The sequence below is a fragment of the Myxine glutinosa genome, chromosome 1 (assembly GCF_964187855.1).
Source record: "Myxine glutinosa chromosome 1, kmMyxGlut1.1, whole genome shotgun sequence".
Taxonomy (NCBI): domain Eukaryota; kingdom Metazoa; phylum Chordata; class Myxini; order Myxiniformes; family Myxinidae; genus Myxine; species Myxine glutinosa.
The window spans coordinates 358630167-358651155 of record NC_136261.1 but is presented as its reverse complement, the minus strand read 5'-3'; the positions used below and the strand labels follow the sequence as shown (position 1 = coordinate 358651155).

Genomic DNA, 20989 nt, shown 5'->3' with positions numbered 1-20989 from the left:
CTGTCTATAAAACTTTGTTACAGAACTCTACTGGCTCACCTCTGAACTTGTCTTATAACTTCTTGGCAAATTATAATCTAGCCTTTCTATTTTCGGTGCTGATGAGAGATTTGCATCTTGCAGTGTAGCCCTTGTAATTCTGCTGTCAAAGTCTTCTGCAAAGGGTACGTTTTGATATTTTCAGCCCTACACTCTGGAGAAGGTTGTTGATGATGTCACTGACAGTTGTTTTAGGGTTTTTCTTTACAGCTCTGATGATTTTACTGTCATCAACTGCAGTAGTTTTCCTTGGCCAACCTGGCCATTGTCTATTGCTAAGTACACTAGTGGTTTCTCTCTTTTTCAAGATATTCCAAATCGTTGTATTTGTTATGCCCAATGTTTGTGATATGGTTCCAATTGAATTATTCTGTCATTTCAGCTTCCAAATTGCTTGCTTTTCTTTCATCGATAGTTCTCTGGTCTTAATGTTAGTTTATGCCGACTTGATTCCAAAGGCAGACTCCCATGGCAAAAGCAAAGGCTAAAACCAAGACGAGACATTCACAGAGCTGATCTTTTATGTGTGAACAATGAATGCAACAAAAAACACCTGTCAGTCATTTGTTCCAATACTTATACTGTACTTCCGTAAAATGGGAGGACTAAACATAAAAAGTGCTATTGTTCTACAATGGTAAAACATAATATATCCGTAGAAATACCAAGAAATAAAAGTTGACCTTCTGTACTCGTGCTTCATATTCATCTTCTGATCTCAAATCCAAATTTCTTGAGTCCACAGTATATCAATGATAACAAATTCGACTTCACTGTTCCAATACTTATGGAGGGCACTGTATGTTTGTGTGACCTCTATGACATATGTGTGACATTACACACACACAAACTGTTTTATATATATATATATATATATATATATTGTTACAGACGTGGCTTAGATGTTATTTACCGAGCGGTTTGGTATGACCACGTCTGCACAAGTTACCCGATTATACCCGAACGTTGACGAATCGCGCTACGCTAGGTCAATGAAGGAAAAGACACACGGCTGGGATTAAAATGACACGACACCATGGATACGGTTCTCAAGACCTCCGGAGGAGATTATATTCGTTCGGAAGGTCAGATTACAGGGACGAGAGGTACAGCATAGAAAGACAAGCACTTAGACACAATCTTATATTAACCCCAACAGACGACAGATAAACGGGACAAAAGGCTGACTCACACGGGGATTGATGGCTAGGAAAGGCAGGATCGATGGCTCCAGGTGCACCTGGGCTCAGGGACAGAATCGGCTCGGTCCGGTCCAGAGATGCAGCATGCAGGGAGGTCGCAGCGCTCGGAGGTAGTGACTTGCTCTTCTTCAAGCTGGGGGCGCATCTGACGTCACATCCGGTCAGTCGCTGCGTATATCCGGCGGGGAGTGACACGCCCTCGGCTCGTTAGCTCCGCCTCGTGGAATCGGCACGTTGCTTCTCATTGGGTGCGTGCGGGGGGTTTACCAGGCTCCGCCCTTGACGAGGAGCTGACAGCCAGCCCCTTCGTGGTAACCCCGTGGAGCGCATGGTCATGGCGGCTAACCGAGCTGGTGGGAGGACGCACACTCCCCCCCGCGCGCCGTGGTTGTAGTTGTTGTTGTAGCTGTAGTTGTTGTTGTTGTTGTTTGGGGAAGAAGATGGAAGGAGGTATGGGAAAGGTCCTAAACTCACTACTGGTGCCATATAATCACATTCTGGTGCAACGAAGAGTCAGAATTAATGGAAAGGAGTCCTTAACTGACATAGACTAAGAATAACTAGCAAGATGTCCGAAAGTTGTCTACGTGAGATGCGGTGGACCTGGGCACGACATTTAATGGGGGAAAAAGGGGAAGGTCGGCTCTACTGATTGTTGTTTACAGACAATGGGACTAGGGAATGGGGGATTGGGGATAGTTGGGGAGTATTGGGGAAATAGGGGAATATTTACAAGCGGATATGGAGGCCAAATTCCATATTCGCAACAATATATACTAGCAGAAGTACCCGGCATTGCCGGGCGGAGGAGGGGAGGGGAGGGGGGAGGGGAGGGGAACGGGGGGGGGGGGGGGGAGCGAGCCCCTTGGCAAAGCGAGCGATTTTTTTTTCATAGCATCATAGCGTCATAGCGTTTCATAGCGTCATAGCGATTTTTTTTTTCATAGCGTCATAGCGTTCATAGCGTCATAGCGTTTCATAGCGTCATAGCGATTTTTTTTTCATAGCATCATAGCGTCATAGCGATTTTTTTTTTCATAGCGTCATAGCGTCATAGCGTTCATAGCGTCATAGCGTTTCATAGCGTCATAGCGTTCATAGCGTTTCATAGCGTTATAGCGATTTTTTTTTCATAGCGTCATAGCGTTCATAGCGTCATCACGTGATCGCTCTGAGCGAATCAGCGCCCACCTGCTCTGATTCCGTTGATTCCGTGCGCTGAAATGCGCTGAGGTAAATATGAATAAAAAATATGGATCGTCAAATATTTTGAGTTCGGCCATGTTCGTCCCAGGCTCAATGGCCATGTCTATGCCAAATATCAAGCACGTAAGCCTCTCCGTTTAGGAGTCTATCGGTAACATTACACACACACACAAACACACACACAAACTGTGTTTTATATATATATATATGGAAAAAAAAATCAAACAAGCACATGCGGAGAGGTCGGTGGCCACTATTTTTTAACCGCCTCTCCTCCAGTCTACTTCCCTCTATTCTCACAGTCTTCTGACTCTCCACAACTCCTCACCGTGTAAGTGATGGAGGTCCCTGGTTCGAGTCCCAGGTTGAGTCAGAATTTTCCACACTAGCCCCACGCAGGAATTTAATTCCTATTTATAAAAAAAAAAAAAAATGTAAATGAAATTTTTTTTTAACCAAACACATGCGGAGAGGCTGGTGGCCACTATTTTTTAACCGCCTCTCCTCCAGTCTACTTCCCTCGATCTCACAGTCTTCTGACTATCCACAGCTCCTCCACGTGTTCTTCCAAGGAGTTTATAATGTAATGCTCTCACGTTGTAACTCCTGCAACTGTCTGACAATGTAAGCCACTCCTGTTTAAACTCTCAAAATAAAGGTATTCCACACAACTCAAATACTTTCTCTCAATGTGGAACTGCCTTCTGGAAAGGGTTACAATCACATTCTTCCTTCCAAAGTTCAAGCAAAGCAGTCTGTAACCATCTCAGGTCACTCCCCATCCCTACCTGTGACATGTGATCGTTTCTACCCCCATTAGCCCTACCTCATCCAGCCATCTTATTTACAGGTTACTGTATCTCCTCCCATCCTCTCTGATCTTCTTTTTGTGTTTGATTCCTTTACTTGTCTTTACTTTGTTGTGTATTTACTTGTTCCAACTGTGGCCCACTGCCCAATCGTTAGCATATTTCCTTTTACCCCCTGTCACCCCACTCTTGTACAAGCCTAGATTTTGTATACAAATGTCCAATACTTCATATTTTTGTCCCCTTCTCCGAAAACATTCCTGGTGACCTGTGTGCACCCTGCATAAACATGGGGGAGGGGATAGAGCTCGGGAAGGGTAGAGGGTGCAAGACCAGAAAGGTGACGGAAGAAGACAGAGCGACCACCGACTTTTCTGCGATGTGAAAATGATAGGCCCATATAAAGTAATAGGAACTTACCGGAAGTCTGCACTTTGCGAATAAATAAAAGTCGTTTAGTAAGGGCAGATGGCAATATAAACATGGAGCAACAACAAGGACCCTCTTCATATCGTCTCAACACGTTGAATAATCCATTCCTAAGAGCTGAGGAAGTAAAACAACTGTCACTCCCTCAGGAGAAGATTACCAAAGCTGAGACGTCAGTTCTTCTCCCATTCTGCAGAAACTGGGCCATTCAAACACTAAGACTCTTGTGTGTGCCCTCATCCTCAATCAAGCCTAATCCCCTCGTCTCCACGGGAAGCATCGACCAACACTTGATTACGGAGAATAGACTTATGGCAAAACTGCTTACAATAAAAGGGCCACTACAAATTATACCTTCTTAAAACCGGAATTGAAAACCAATAAGGAAAATTATTACTTTTCAATCGTTAAATTTAAAAAGCATTAAAACAGTTTATCGTGAACTGTAATTCATTTGTACATAGGAAGTCTCAAAAAGCTATGCTCCTCCAATTCCACCGCAGATGACAACTGCGATCATGCCCTGGACGGTGGGTGATAGTTTGAGAACAGGAGCGTTTCATTCACCAATAATGGTGAGCTTCATATAATGAGGAATCGTAGGGGAATTCACTTTAGAACCCTTCCTGACGTTTCTTCGGCCTCTTCTCCGATAGCTGCTCTGCTACCCGAAGGCTCAAACACGGTCAATGCTTCTCTCGGACCAGAAAGTTCGACAACATAATGTTGGTGCCCCTGAAGAACATCATGAGCATGAAAGCTTAATCTTCCTAACAGAATCCTTTTTTTCCCCTGCCTTCCAATTCCAGACTTATTCCCTACTGCGCTCTCTTCTCCGTTTTCTGTATTCATCATCATCCGATACCAAGTCACACTACTATGGGGTAGTGGTTCATTCAGAAGGTATGGTTTATCCAAATCTTTTACACAGCTGGCCAGGCCTGATTTTTGATGTGAGCTCTTTAAGGTAGGGATTTTGAGCTTGGCCTGGTTTTCGGTGACCAATTCGTCTACTTTTAGCGAGCGACACGGTCTCCAGCAATCAATGCGAGAGGACGAGTCCCTAGCATACCTACCTATCCGAAGGACGGTACACTCATCGCTGCAAACCCCTGCCCATGAAGGAAAGCTCAAAGGTAAATGTGCTAGCTCTCAGGTTCCCGCCAGCACAGTTGCTTACAACTTACGAATTAATTATTGCTTTACGCTTGTTGCTCTGCAAAAAGAGGCTTTCTGAAAGCTCTCTGTACTCTCTTGCCGACTTATATTTGCTTACGTTTCTTTATCGTCCATCTAGGCTCTCCTGCAAGTGCTTTTAAAGTGCAAATCTAAAAAGGAAAGCCGTGCAATAAATACCGACTCAAGTCCAAGTTGAGAAGGTCAAAAAGGAAAAGTTTTACCTTCTTCACAATGAAGCCAATTTTCTCGCTGGAGCTTCAGCACAAACTTTTGGAGTTGAACAAGTTACAACACAGTGGTAGTTTAACGCCTTTATCGTCATGTAGTGTGTTTGGACAATAGCGATGGCTATCGAGAGCCCTGTTGGAAAGTTGCTGCAGCTGTCATTTGCACAACATTTGCAGTGTGATGACACTTGTTCCACTTCAGAGCGTGGGAGAGGAATATGGCTGCCTGACTTTTATCGGCTGTGTCTGATGGTCTGGATAGACTGGAAAACAGATGGAACAAGAAAGGCACTCAGAAGAGCGCATACCTCCACCAGGCTGAACAGTTTACGTTTTGTATCCACTGATAGGCCGGATTTGGATCCGGACCTGAACCAAAATCTAATCGGCTTGTTCTTGTAATCAAACCAACTCGTCCACCAAGTTTAGTCAAAACTCTTCCACAACTTTTTTAAATATCATGCTATATGTTGCTTTTCCCCTGACCTCTCAATGGTGAAGAATCACTTAAAAATTAAATAATTATCGTATCCGAATCCATATTCAGATCTTCACCAAAATTGAATCGATTAGTCCTTGTCACACACACAACTGGTCCACCAAGTTTCGTCCAAATCCATCAATAACTTTTTGAGATATCCTGCTACGTATCATTTTTGGCCCGATCTCCCAATGGTGAAGAATCACTTAAAAAATTATACTAGGCGGATCCGAATCCGTATCTTCACCAAAATCTTATCATGACGTCCTTGTCACATACACTACATCTCCGCCATATTTCGTCTGAATCCATCGACAACTTTTTGAGATATCTTGTTCACAGACAGACAAATAGACAGGGGTGAAAACATAACCTCCGTCCACCATTAGTGGAGGAGGTAACAAAAGTCCGCTGAAACGGGTCATGAACTGAACTTGCAGCAGGTCAAAGTTTGCAAACAGCCAGACTTTGCGGTGTAATTATTGTTAGAGCGTCCGCCCTGAGGACTGGGAGGTCGGCAGTTCAAACCCCCGGCCGAGTTCATACCAAAGACTTCAAAATTTGTACATGCTGTTTTTGCCTGACGCCCAGTATTTAAAAAGGATAGCGCATGGAGAAACAACCATAGGTTGGTAATCAAAGCACAGATGTTGATAGGTGCAATTGCCTCCTCCTGTCTTTAAATTCCTTGCAAGGGACTCATTATTTATTAAAAACACAGGTATGTAGGTAGCCCTTAACAAAGGAAAGTATTCTTTTAACAGTAAAACCTCAAAAAGAGGCAACTGGAAGTACAAAAAGAAGTACAACTATCGGGGAGGCCGCTTCATGGTGGTTGTACCCCCAACGCAAGTCGGGGCCACATCTTCCCCATTCTTCCCTGCTGCCCGGATTTGTCAGGGCAGCGGCGGTCACGGTGAAAGTGACCCGACCGTCTCTTTCTCCTTTTCTTTCTCTGTTTCACTTTTTCTTTCTCTGTTTGTTTTTTTCTTTCTTTATTTCTTTCTGTCTTTCTTTCTTTCTTTCTCTCTTTCTCTCTCTTTCTTTCTTTCTTTCTCTCTTTCTCCCTTTCTCTCTCTCTCTCTCTCTCTCTCTCTCTCTCTCTCTCTCACCCCCCCCTCTCTCTCTCTTTCTTTCTTTCTTTCTCTCTGTCTCTGTCTCTGTCTCTGTCTCTGTCTCTGTCTCTCTCTCTCTCTCTCTCTCTCTCTCTCTCTCTCTCTCTCTCTATCTCTCTCTCTCTCTGTCTGTCTGTCTGTCTGTCTCCCTCTGTTTGTCTCTCTCTGTAACACCCTCTCTAACTCTCTCTCTGTAACACCCTCTCCAACTCTCTCTCTGTCTCTCTCTTTCTTTCTCTCTCTGTCTCTCTCTCTCTGTCTGTCTGTCCCTCTCTGTCTCTCTTTCTCTTTCTTTTTCTTTCTCTCTCCCTGTCTCTCTTTTTCTCTCTTTCTCTCTCTTTCTTTCTCTCTCTGTCTCTCTCTGTCTCTTTCTTTCTTTCTTTCTTTCTGTCTCTGTCTTTCTCTCTCTGTCTCTCTTCTCTTTCTTTCTTTCTCTCTCTTTCTTTCTTTCTCTGTCTCTCTTTCTCTTTCTTTCTTTCTCTCTCTCTCTGTCTCTCTTTCTCTTTCTTTCTTTCTCTCTCTTTCTTTCACTCTCTTTCTTTTCTCTCTCTTTCTTTCTTCCTCTCTTTCTTTCTTCCTCTCTCTGTCTGTCTTTCTTTCTCTCTCTGTCTCTCTCTGTCTCTGTCTCTGTTTCTCTCTCTTTCTTTCTCTCTCTGTCTCTCTCTGTGTCTCTCTCTGTGTCTCTCTATGTGTCTCTCTATGTGTCTCTCTCTGTCTGTGTCTCTCTGTGTGTGTGTGTGTGTGTGTGTGTGTGTGTGTGTGTGTGTGTGTGTGTGTGTGTGTCTCTCTCTCTCTCTCTCTCTCTGTCTGTGTCTCTCTCTGTGTGTGTGTATCTCTCTCTATAACCCTCTAACTCTGTCATGGCCTTGACTCTGTGAATGCGGGGGTACACCATCTGGATGTGGGGGTTGTCTGGGTCGCTCCTGCGAGATCGATCGGGTCTCACCGTGCCACGGGCTTGCTCAAGAGAACTGTCTGGGGCTATACCAGAACAACAACACCACCACCAAACCACAACTGAGATTAGTGTAAGCATGAAAGAATTCCACTGCATATAATTGACCTTAAAAATAAAACGATAGTTTGTACAGAAGTATAATGGCTGTCAGTTATTGTTTTTGACAGTGGCCTAAGGCTCATAGACATAGACTAGTTTGTCCAAGAACCTGATGCAGGACAGGGACAGTAAAATACATCACTGTACATTTACACGAATCACAGGGACATCAGGAAACAATGGACAAATCAAGGGCGTGTGTTGTATTTGAACCACAGGATCCCAGCATCTTGAGAAAAGTGCTCAGATGGGAATGGCAACCAGGCCAAACCAAAAGGCAGAAATCCAAAAATCTAAACAAACCCCGATTGTCGATCAAACGTCCAATCACAGTGCCCGCAGTGCCAAGAGACGAGAGATTGAAAGAGTTATTGTTAAGCCTTTGATCCCTGAACATGTGTAATACACGAGTGCAGATAACAGGCCTGTACAGGCAGATGGTAGACTGCACTGCTACAGTGAGGCAAGTAAATGGTGATTTGAACCGGCGTCGCTCAAACACTGTCCAGATGCCATAACTACTCAAACACACATGTATGCATGCAAGCAGACAACGCAAACGGCATTCCGCCTGATTGGTACAAACATAGCCAGACAGATGGGCCAAATCGCAAGCGTGATTGCGACAAACAAAGCTAATGGCATAATGACGTTATTAACAATGTACTCCACCCGACGATTTGCGCGCAATAGGCCTACACGAGGTATAGGGTTTTGCCTACCTGCACGTGCACTTGGTTAAACGGTAAAAAAAACAACTAAACAATCCATTTTGCCATTAGATGGGAAATTATCATGAACGCCACCCAACGGTGACCTAATTTTCGCTGAGGTACGGGGTTCAAAAGGCTGCATGATGGGATAGTTCAGAGGTAGCACACTCACTTTATACTTCCGGCCTCACTATAAACTGGCATTGTGAGGCCTTGCTGGCAGGCTTTACATTGTTGAGTGTGCCCATCCTTTAAATTGGGGATATTCGGGAAGCTGTTGGGTCTAAGAATTCCTTTGTGGATGTGGGACACTTTATACTTCCGGCCTCACTATAAACTGTCATCATGAGGCCTTGCTGGCAGGCTTTGCATTGACGAGTGTGCCCGTCCTTTGAATAGGGGATATTCGGGAAGCTCTTCAGTCTGTAAGAATTCCCTTGTGGATTTACCTTTCAAAAAGAGTATGACATTGTGTGCTGATGCTCTAGCCAAATTTGACATGCCGAAAAATGGTTGAGGGCTGCTTCGGCAGCACCTTACAATGGAGTAGTGACCTGTTCAGGGGAAATTCTCACCAGGGAAGCGTCCATGACTGGTTGCATTTCCTGTGCCACCAAATTAGCTAAATCCTAATCAACAAAACATCCTGAACAACCAGATAAATAGTTAGCGAAACTCTCACCGGAGATGGCAGTCAACGGGACCGTGGGGATGACCCGCGGAGAGTCGCTGTCTTCCACGTAGAAATGAGCCGTCTGGAAACATTTCCTGGCAAGGAGAGATGAGAGATTGCAGGTGAGTCTTTATATGCATCTTTTGGATCCGATGACTGGCATCGTTCATACACTCACTGAAAAAATCAGGAATTGATGAGAAGACCAGCCATGCTCAATGGACATGACAAACACTGTACCCTAGACCCCACCATATCACGGTATTGTCGTTAGCATTGGCAGACTGCCAAATGTGCATCATTGATATACAATAATTGTTGATGTTGTTGTATCATGGGCACTTCCATGGCTGAACAAGTTATCCTGAACAAGTTATCCTGAACAAGTTATCCTGAACAAGTTATCCTGAACAAGTTATCCTGAACAAGTTGCAAGTCAATTGTAAGGTGCCTCCTAAAGAGCCCTCAGTAAGTGCAGCGATTTCTAATTTAGCCAGGGCACCGGCACGCAATGGCATATTCTTTTCGAAAGGTATTGTGCGAAATTTCATGGATCCACAAGCCCGAGTTAGTAGATGGGCCAGCCGGCTTAATGTCTCCTCCAAAGGACATCAATGCAACGCCCTGAGAGATTCCGGGATAAAAGTTGTGGTTTACAGTCGGGTGAGGAATCAAACCCAGACTAAACAGCTCAAAATCAACGCATTCTACGTCTGAGTCTCACGTGCTTCCTTACTCAATAATAATAATAATAATAATATTAATAAGCAAGAGGCCAATAACCTGCGCAATGTTTGCCAACCTATGGCCGTTTGTCCATTCTCTGTCCTTTTAAAATGCTGGGCTTCAACCAACGGAGCATGTACAATTTTTTAAGTGTTCGATACAACCAAAGTCCTTGGGTTCGAACCACCGACCTCCCAGACTCAGAGCAGACGCTCTAACAACACCACCGAGTCTGGTTCTAATTGGGGTTCTATCTGGAAAAGCTGGACTGCTTGTGTCTGGCACAAAGCCATTTGTTTATTTATTTATTTTTAACCTCCGAAGACCCATCCTCCTCACCCAACGTCAAATACATTGTGTACATCAGATGGATGAATCCATTGTCTTAAACCTAATAGAAAGCACCTTGAAGAGTGAGTGAGTAAGTAAGTAAGTAAATAAGTAAATAAATAAGTAAGTAAATACGTAAATAAATAAGTAAATAAATAAGCAAATAAATAAATAATTAAATAAATAAGTAAATAAATAAATAAGTAAATAAGTAAGTAAGTAAGTAAGTAAATAAATAAATAAGTAAATAAGCAAATAAATCAATAAAATAAGTAAATAAATCAGTAAATAAATAAATAAATAAATAAATAAAGTACATACATACATACATACATACATACATACATACATACATACTTACAAACATACATTACATAAATACATAAATACATACATACATACATACATACACACCTGAGACACCTTGTAAGGTTGCTATCCATTACACAATGTATTTGTCTTTGAACAGACGAAAATGCTAATTTGCAGTTGTATTATCAATAATCTTACTATAATTCACCAAATGTCCGTCCGTCTGTCTGTCCGTCTGTCTGTCCATCTGTCTGTCCATCTGTCTGTCTGTCCGTTCGAAGGTACCGTAAAAACTGCTGAACCGATCGCAACGATATTTTTGGGTGGGTAATCCTGGGATCTCCAGGAGTAAAATAGGCTATTCAGTTTTCCCAATTTCAGCTTTGGTCTCCAGCATTCTCAGGTTTGGACTCCCGCATAACATTCGCGTTCACATCACGTTCATTGTGACGATGTTTTCATTGTGACGATGTTGTTTTCCCGGGTGCCACACGAACAGCTGCACCGATCGAACTCGGTGACCTCAGACAAAGACCTTTTATAAGGACACGGGTTGAATCCCTGCTTGAGAGAATTCCATCCCCCTCGCTCCCCCGCCACCACGGCCGTCTCTCCAACTTACAATCCCACGAGATATGCGGAAAGGACGACCCAAAACCAATATAAACATCATTAAACATCATTCGTATGTAAACATCATTAAAAGTAAATAATGACCTCGGCCAAAGTTCAAACGATGTGGGTTTAATCTCTACATGAGAGAATTCCACATAGCTATTTGGGCGGTGAATACGCTAACAGATCGCTGTCTCCATCGATCTTGCCAAGGCCGTAACACCTATCGGCTCAAAATCCTTTTAAGTGTTGATTTGGTAGTTTTTACAATCAAGGAAACATTAACAATGTTGTTAAAAGTTTATTTTGTGATTAATTTGTGATTGGAGTTATGTTGTTTGGAATGAAAAAAAAAGGGATATCAAGTTCAAGTAAATGACGACATGCCGTGATGGTTTCTACTTTCTGAACGTGAACTTCGTGGATCGCCATATGCAGATTTGCCACGGACCATGACCGATGTTTCGATACGTGAACGTACCCATTTGTTTGTGAACGGGTACGTTTTTCATGGAAGTCCTTCACGAACTTGCTGTCCATTCTGACGGGCGACTGAAGGTGCTACAGGAATGTGGAATTTATTGGTTTCATGCTTTAGCATTCACCGTATCTGCATTGCCTGTTTGCTTCTGGCCTCCCACCCGTGTGAAGCACAGGTATCTCACACTAGTTTCAATAATGCACGATCAACACAGTCAGATGTAAAGCTTTTGCATTGGAAGTCAATGGCGATGCTATTGGATACCTGTTCAGCACACCTGGAACGTGGTAAAAGCTCAGCGCATGATGAGACGGCTTATAAAGCTTAAAGCATATTGGTTGTCCACGAGCTCTGGATCTGCAAGAAAACTCCCCATTGAATGAAAAACATAATTATTTCATCCTGACGCTCTCACCTGAAGTCGGCAAAACTAACAAGGACCCACTGATTTACGACTTGTGCAGTGGGGATTTCTTTTTGGGGGATGGGAATTTATTCTGATTCAGATCCCAATTCTGATTCAGATTATCCTGGTACGGTACGCATATGATGTTAAAGCACGTACAGTACGTGGAGTGTATCTGTGATAAAGCATGTCCCATGACTTTTGCACGTCTGCTGGTAAAGATATAGATATATAGATATATAGATATATATTTATATATATATATATATATATATATATATATTTATATATATATATGTATATATATAGGAGCACACGATGGATGGGCAAGTCACTCTCCTTGGACGACTCGTCAGCACCATCCCGACACATACCACTGTGTGTGTTATGGAATGAGATGTTTTTATAGCGGCCGGAGTGCAAATCCTGCCATCAACCTCCTCGAGAGAGGACCCAGTATCCTGGTACTCATTTCACCGACCTCAGAAGGATGACAGGCTGAGTCAACCCCACCTGGTATTAATTCAACAGCTGAACGGGATTCGAACTCAGGACCTTAGGGTCCCAAGCCCACCACCCTAACCATTAGGCAAACACCAGGTAAAGCTATGTGACATCGGCAAGGATACATTCGCTCAAATCAGGAATATAAACAAATGTATGCGGAAGATGTTGCCTCCCGACATGTTCACGGTCACAGGTACAACCAACTTGTGACAGTCCGACACCTACAATGATTTAAAACATGAGCATGATAGGTCAGACCTCATTTAAAAATAAAAACACAAAGGTGGTTGCCGAGTTGTTTAGCAACCGAGCGCACACAGTTTGGTGTTGCATTACAGAGAGTGTGTAATGCAAGTTAGTCAGACATTCATAAAGATGCAGATCCATCCAAAACGACCGAGGAAAAAGACCAAACGCGACTACTCCCGAGGTCCTCGGACCATTCGGATGATGTAAAGTAGAGTGGTCAGATGCGGTTACCTCGATCGGTTGCACAGGGTCGAGCACAGTCGGCCGACAATGCACAGGAGCCGCAGCACGCTGCCCAGGCAAACCTCGAGGCAGTCCACGATTTCACAAAAGCCCATCGTGGCCGAGCACCGGCCTCGCTACTGATCCCGCTCTCTGGGCCAGCGAGAGCCCCTTGGCTCATGGCTCCGCCCCTGGGGGGAGCACGTGGGATCTGCCTGCCTGGGGCGGCCATGTGTGTGGCAACCACGGCCAGCGAGCTACGCAGCCAGACAATCCGCGTGCCAGTAACGAAGATCCCACCGGACAAGGTCTACTGAAGGGCCGGTTGGTAAAGATACTACACAACCGTCCAGTCGATCCACCGCACCGGTAAAAGTTATGCCAAGTATCAAATTATCTGCTGAAATTTAAAAGTTTAATCAAAATGCGAGTTTTCTGCCAAAAAGTTAACTTTCTGTTTTTGTTTTTGTTTCACGACCAAGTTGAAAATCCCTCCGAGTGCGCATTTTGGATTTCCTCCCCATCGCGGTGATGCTCAGTTTATTTGATGCTCAGTTTATTTGATGCTCAGTTTATTTGATGCTCAGTTTATTTGATGCTCAGTTTATTTGATGCTCAGTTTATTTGATGCTCAGTTTATTTGATGCTCAGTTATATTTGATGCTCAGTTATATTTGATGCTCAGTTATATTTGATGCTCAGTTATATTTGATGCTCAGTTATATTTGATGCTCAGTTATATTTGATGCTCAGTTTATTTGATGCTCAGTTTATTTGATGCTCAGTTTATTTGATGCTCAGTTTATTTGATGCTCAGTGTATTTGATGCTCAGTTTATTTGATGCTCAGTTTATTTGATGCTCAGTTTATTTGATGCTCAGTTTATATGATGCTCAGTTTATTTGATGCTCAGTTTATTTGATACTCAGTTTATTTGATGCTCAATTTATTTGATGCTCAGTTTATTTGATGCTCAATTTATTTGATGCTCAGTTTATTTGATGCTCAGTTTATTTGATGCTCAGTTTATTTGATGCTCAATTTATTTGATGCTCAGTTTATTTGATGCTCAGTTTATTTGATGCTGTTTATTTGATGCTCAGTTTATTTGATGCTCAGTTTATTTGATGCTCAGTTTATTTGATGCTCAGTTTATTTGATGCTCAGTTTATTTGATGCTGTTTATTTGATGCTCAGTTTATTTGATGCTCAGTTTATTTGGATGCTCAATTTATTTGATGCTCAGTTTATTTCATGCTCAGTTTATTTCATGCTCAGTTTATTTGATGCTGTTTATTTGATGCTGTTTATTTGATGCTCAGTTTATTTGATGCTCAGTTTATTTGATGCTCAGTTTATTTGATGCTCAGTTATATTTGATGCTCAGTTTATTTGATGCTCAGTTTATTTGATGCTGTTTATTTGATGCTCAATTTATTTGATGCTCAGTTTATTTGATGCTCAAATTATTTGATGCTCAGTTTATTTGATGCTCAGTTTATTTGATGCTCAGTTTATTTGATGCTCAGTTTATTTGATGCTCAGTTTATTTGATGCTCAGTTTATTTGATGCTCAGTTTATTTGATGCTCAGTTTATTTGATGCTCAGTTTATTTGATGCTCGGTTTATTTAATACTCAGTTTATTTGATGCTCAATTTATTTGATGCTCAATTTATTTGATGCTCAGTTTATTTGATGCTCAATTTATTTGATGCTCAGTTTATTTGATGCTCAATTTATTTGATGCTCAGTTTATTTGATGCTCAGTTTATTTGATGCTCAGTTTATTTGATGCTCACTTCATTTGATGCTCAATTTATTAGATGCTCAGTTTATTTGATGCTCAGTTTATTTGATGCTCAGTTTATTTGATGCTCAGTTTATTTGATGCTCAATTATATTTGATGCTTAGTTATATTTTATGCTCAGTTATATTTGAGCATTAATCATCCACTCCCTTCATTGGTGAACACTTTCCATCTTGGGGACCGCCTGCTATATCACAGATACACTCCACGTACTGTACGCATACTTTACCATTGTATGTACCGTGCAACTCGAACACCACCTTTCCCCACCTGAACAGTGCAGCAAACAACTGGAATAGCATCTTACAGCACCTGAACAGTGTAGCAAACAACTAAGTAGAGCAGCATCTTACCACACCTGAACAGTGTAACACACAACTCGAACAGCACCTTGCCACACCCGAACAATGTAACACACAACACGAACAGCACCTTTCCCCACCTGAACAGTGTAGCAAACAACTAAGTCGAGCAGCATCTTACCGCTCCTGGACAGTTTACCAAACAACTGGAACAGCACCTTACAGCACCTGAACAGTGCAGCAAACAACTAAGTAGAGCAGCATCTTACCGCACCTGGACAGTGTAACACACAACTCGAACAGCACTTTGCCACACCTGAACAGTGTACCAAACAACTTGACAGCACCTTGCCACACCCAGTGTAGTAAACACCTTGAACAGTTGGAGATATGTCAGGAAGCCCGACAACAGCTGGTCACCATTTTTGGTCTACATGAGCCAACGTTTACATTTGAGCCAAAGTTTACCTTAAATGGACACAAAAATCACACAAGTGAAATCATCCTCATCGTGAAAATCTCAAAACATTATGCGGATTTGTACCACAACCACATGGTCTCACCACAGTCTTGTCCATTCAGGCCTTAATCCGTTTGTGACGTTCTCTGCGTCCAAAACTATTCGCTTCAAAGCTTCAGTCTTGGTTGCTCAAATGACCGCACCCCCACCACCGCATCCCCACGGGAGCAGAGTGAATGAGCTACGACAATGACAATTACTTCACGTCATCAACTCCAACGTCTGCTCCCCCCCCGTTGACCACAGCTGGGACTCGAGGTTCGGACTAATTCGCCCAACTGCAGAGCTAACCCAAGCAGCTGCCACACCCATGGCAAAATAGCCTAGCATCGTTTCTAAATTGGACACAGGCCATAAAAACATTGTCCTTACCAATTTTACTGCAACAACGAGCAAGGACCAACGAAACAACGAGGGTACCAGTGTCCCAGAGATGGTGACGAAGTAAAGTTAATGTGGAAAAATCATACTCGTGCTTTCCTGATGAATCATCATAAAACATCAAGTAACAAGAAAAAGAGCAATCGGAGATTGCAAACCCTCGCCAGGATGTATTTCAGTGGTTTTTAAGGCTTTTGTGTTAAAACGATTATGGCGGTCGAACCACGCAACCGATGACGTCATCATTTTTTTTTCCTCCACTAATTTATTCCTAGATTATGCACAAGAAATTTCATCTTCATCGATGACGTTTTGTACTTGTCAAATTATGATGTCATAATGGAGGCACCTATGACATCATAATTCACAGACGTTATTCCCCATGGAGAGTTCTTTACAATGAGCCATGTCTGAATTTTTTCTATTCAGCGCTTTCAGAGATATAGAGGTGCAAAGTTTTTCGGTTTTTCCAAGATGGCGGCCGATCCACGCGACCGATGACATCATTATTTTTTTTTCCTCCACTAATTTATTCCTACATTATGCACAAGACATTTCATCTTCATCGATGACGTTTTGTACTCGTCAAATTATGACGTCATAATGGAGGTACCTATGACATCATGATGAACATGAACATGCTATTCAGCGCTTTCGGAGATATAGAGGTGCTAAGTTTTTTTGTTTACCTATGACCTCATCATTAACATATTTTATTCCACATGCAGAGTTCTTTACAATGAGCCATGGCTCAATTTTTTCTATTCAGCGCTTTTGGAAATATAGAGGTGCAAAGTTTTTCGGTTTTTCCAAGATGGCGACCAAACCACGTGACCTATGACGTCATCATTATCATTAAAAAAAATATACAGGTAGAGTTGCACATATGGTGAAAATTTCCTGTCAATCAGACCAAGAGTTGCAGAGAAAATCATATTTATTCTGTGCGGACAAACAGACAAACAGACAAACAAAGACTCAAATGCAATATCCTCTCCTCCGACGAGGGTAACAAGTAACAAAAGTTTTGAGGCCTCTATTGCTTTTGTGGATACGTTTGAATGTGGTTATGTCCTGGTTTAGCTCTCCAGGAGCACGTCGATCTCGACTATCCAGATGTACGTCGGTAGAGGCCAAAGTCAAGTGTTTATGGCAAAAAACAACATGACCACTTCTTGTCTTAAATGAGCGTACAGAATGTCAACGTACCGGTAGCCCGTCTATAAGTGACCACAGACACGTTACATGGGAAGAAATGGCTTTAATAATGAGCGCGTGACCACCACCGACTCAACGTGTCAGAGGGATGCGGAGCAGTGACCTTCTTGACCTCATACACCTGGCACGAAGCCTGTTTTGATGGTCGATTGCTCTTCGCAGGTCATTCTGGAGAGATCGTGCTTTTAAAAAGCAGTTCCTCTTTGGAAAGGATAAGATAACGATCCTCATGAGCAGCAGGAACCAATGGACAGTCTTAATGAGGTCCTTCCATAAATTGTCCAGTCTGACTGTTCTTATCAATGCCCGAGATAGCAGTCTTGGTTGAACCATCCCGATGCCATAAGCCAACTAATTTGGTGCTTGATGATCCTAATGATAACATGGATGACCACTTTGTGGAGGGTATTGACAAGGGTCGTGTGCAGACATGTAAGCAGATTATATGGGAGACATGATTTGCATGTGAATTTCCAGGATATTGCACATCCAACTTCCTGATTGGATTTCTTTCATCGATACCCATTGTTTTCACACAAATAACTCAGATATTGTTTAATTCTTGTCGAGTATGGATGTTCTTCCTCAAAATCCCTTTACATGGGGTGAAGCTGACTGGTACTGAACTGCTGCTCCGCTCTGTGCACAACACTCCTCTACCACCAGCCATCTCTCTCCAATCTCGATCCACTTCCACCTTTCTGACATTTCTCTTCACACAATTCTCCCATCTCAACCACGGCCTAACCTTTGTCTCCTGCCTCACTCTTTCAACACTTCTGCTTTCTTTGGTACTATATCTCCCTCAATCCACATAAGGTGGCCTGCCCATTTCAGGTGGATTTTTTAAATCAATCTCTCCGTCAAGCTGATCTGCACACCGGTCTCCTCCCTCAGTCCGTCTATCCTTCTTTCTATCCAACCTCTTCACTCCAACATTCCCCCTGACCCAGTTATTCTTGCAGACCTGCGGCCTCTGTTGTTGCTGCTCCATCAGTACCACTGTCTGCAGACCATATAGTTATGCCAGCGTTACAAACGACCTCAGGTCTTCCTGTCCACCATCAAACCCTCCACTTTCCTCCAAGCGTTCACACACACTTGTGTCCTCCTCCATCCCACTGCCTCCAAACGACTGTCACCACACACCATTCCACCTCAGTATTGGTTCATGACTTATCAAACAGAGTGACCACTATATTCGTCATGGGTGTGTGTCTGTCTGTCTGCAGCATAACTACCCGATGATATCATCCGATCTTGATGAAACTTAGGTGGGAGGTTGATATCATGATCTAGTTGTGTCCTGCCTAGAGTGGGCGTATTGCGCCCATTGTGGGCGGAGCCACGCCCGAAAAAGATGTCTTTTAGGGGGTAATCGAGTTCAAGCTACATCTTCTCCAATAGTCAGAGAGCCTACTACACTCTATTTCAACCCATAGCATACAAAAGGTTTGACCCCCTAGAGTTGTTGGGGGTATCAAGCTGAGTAAAAAAAAGTATGTAAGATTGACCCCCCCTGCTGGAACTAGTCACCAGACCCCCCTAAAATGACCCCAATAATGGGTTATTTCAACCCATCTCATACATGGACCAAATTTGGTTACAATATAGTGTCATGTCAGGACATTACAAAAATGTCAAATCTAACAACTTACCCTGCTGGAAAGGTGATGTTAGACCCCCCGCAAAGTACCCCCCAATAATGGGTTATTTCAACCCATCTCATACATGGACCAAATTTGGTCACAATATAGTGTCATGTTAGGACATTACAAAAACATCAAATCTAACAACTTACCCTGCTGGAAAGGTGATGTTAGACCCCTCGCAAAGTGCCCCCCCCTAAAAACGGGTTATTTCAACCCATCTCATACATGGACCAAATTTGGTCACAATATAGTGTCATGTCAGGACATTGCAAAAACATCAAATCTAACAACTTACCCTGCTGGGTAGGTGATGTTAGACCCCCCGCAATCTCCTATTGCATATACGAACCAAATTTGGTCACGATGTACAAATATAACAAATCTAACGTTACCCTTCTGGAAAAGGTGGGTGATGTTAGACCCTTCCTCAAAACAATCTACACACAATTATATATATATTATACCACAATCCATTGTGGTATCTCTGTCAGAGTCCATCTGTATCTGAAAATTAATATCACAAATCAAATAAAGTCAGCATACACTACAAGTGTTGGTTAATGAAATCAGCATACACACTACAAGTTACAACTACAAGTATAGAAGTTTGATTTAACTATTAATCTCCATTGTAAGAGGCTTCTGAGCTTTATTAGTTAATCTTTGTAATAAGATTAAACATTTTAAATTATCAAACCAATGCATTTCAAATAATGTTTGATTGTTAAACATTTTAATATCCTCTAATGTGGAACAAATATCAACTTTGTTATCATTATTAACCAAAAGAAGAGGGGAATGTCAAGAGGAAAACATAAATTCTTCAGATTAAGTTTCCATACTTACTATATGAAAGCATGTTGCTTAAAAACTGGAAAATCTAGAATATGCAGTTCCTCAAGGAGGGGCTCGTTCAGTATCTGTGAAAGTTAAATACAAAATGTATTTGCTATTTGACCATATAATGCTCATGAAATGTAGGATAGTATGCCTACAAGTCAATCATCTCTGATTGGTTTCATTCAGGCTTCTATTTATTATATTATATTTGATCATGTCATGCTATTATAAGTGCATCAACAATATTTTATTGGTTGTCCTCTATTGGCTTCCGTAGTTTACAAAAAATATTACCAAGGAGGGCCTAGCAAGGTCATTTGCATACTTTTACTAAACTAGGGGCATTAAATGATGATGTATGTCAATGTACAGACATGTCTTAAGCTGTTAAGTTGTTACATTTGATAATTTGTAATATCCTGATGACATGATTGTGACCGAAGTTGGTTCATGTAAACGATGGCTTGAAACAGGGGTACTTTGGGGCCGGGGGGGGGGGGGGGGGGTCTAACATCACCTACCCAGCAGGGTAAGTTGTTAGATTTGATGTTTTTGCAATGTCCTGACATGACACTATATTGTGACCAAATTTGGTCCATGTATGAGATGGGTTGAAATAACCCGTTTTTAGGGGGGGGCACTTTGCGGGGGGTCTAACATCACCTTTCCAGCAGGGTAAGTTGTTAGATTTGATGTTTTTGTAATGTCCTAACATGACACTATATTGTGACCAAATTTGGTCCATGTATGAGATGGGTTGAAATAACCCATTATTGGGGGGTACTTTGCGGGGGGTCTAACATCACCTTTCCAGCAGGGTAAGTTGTTAGATTTGACATTTTTGTAATGTCCTGACATGACACTATATTGTAACCAAATTTGGTCCATGTATGAGATGGGTTGAAATAACCCATTATTGGGGTCATTTTAGGGGGGTCTGGTGACTAGTTCCAGCAGGGGGGGTCAATCTTACATACTTTTTTTTACTCAGCTTGATACCCCCAACAACTCTAGGGGGTCAAACCTTTTGTATGCTATGGGTTGAAATAGAGTGTAGTAGGCTCTCTGACTACAAGGGGTTTGGTGGAATCTGACAGGGGTTTCGGTATTTGGTTAGGTGACTGTCATGTGTCTAGCCCCACGAAGCTCGATCTTTCATTTTCGCCCCAAGGTCAAGGTCACAAGGTCACGAAAATTAGAAAAGTCGATTTTTGATGGTTTTATTACATTGTTCGCTTCCTGATAGAGTGAAATGTCGTACATGATTTTATATTATCACATACATCAT

At 42.3% G+C, this 20989-nt stretch overlaps 1 protein-coding gene across 1 annotated transcript in view; it reads right to left on the bottom strand.

Annotated features, from left to right (window-relative positions):
- The window catches only part of LOC137417514 (receptor-type tyrosine-protein phosphatase gamma), a 251412-nt gene that overhangs the window by 65875 nt on the left and 164548 nt on the right, over nt 1-20989 (bottom strand). Inside the window, exon 17 of the mRNA XM_078769966.1 lies at nt 9140-9225. Within this exon, the coding sequence (XP_078626092.1) occupies nt 9140-9225 (86 nt within the window). The remainder of the gene's footprint in view (nt 1-9139; nt 9226-20989) is intronic.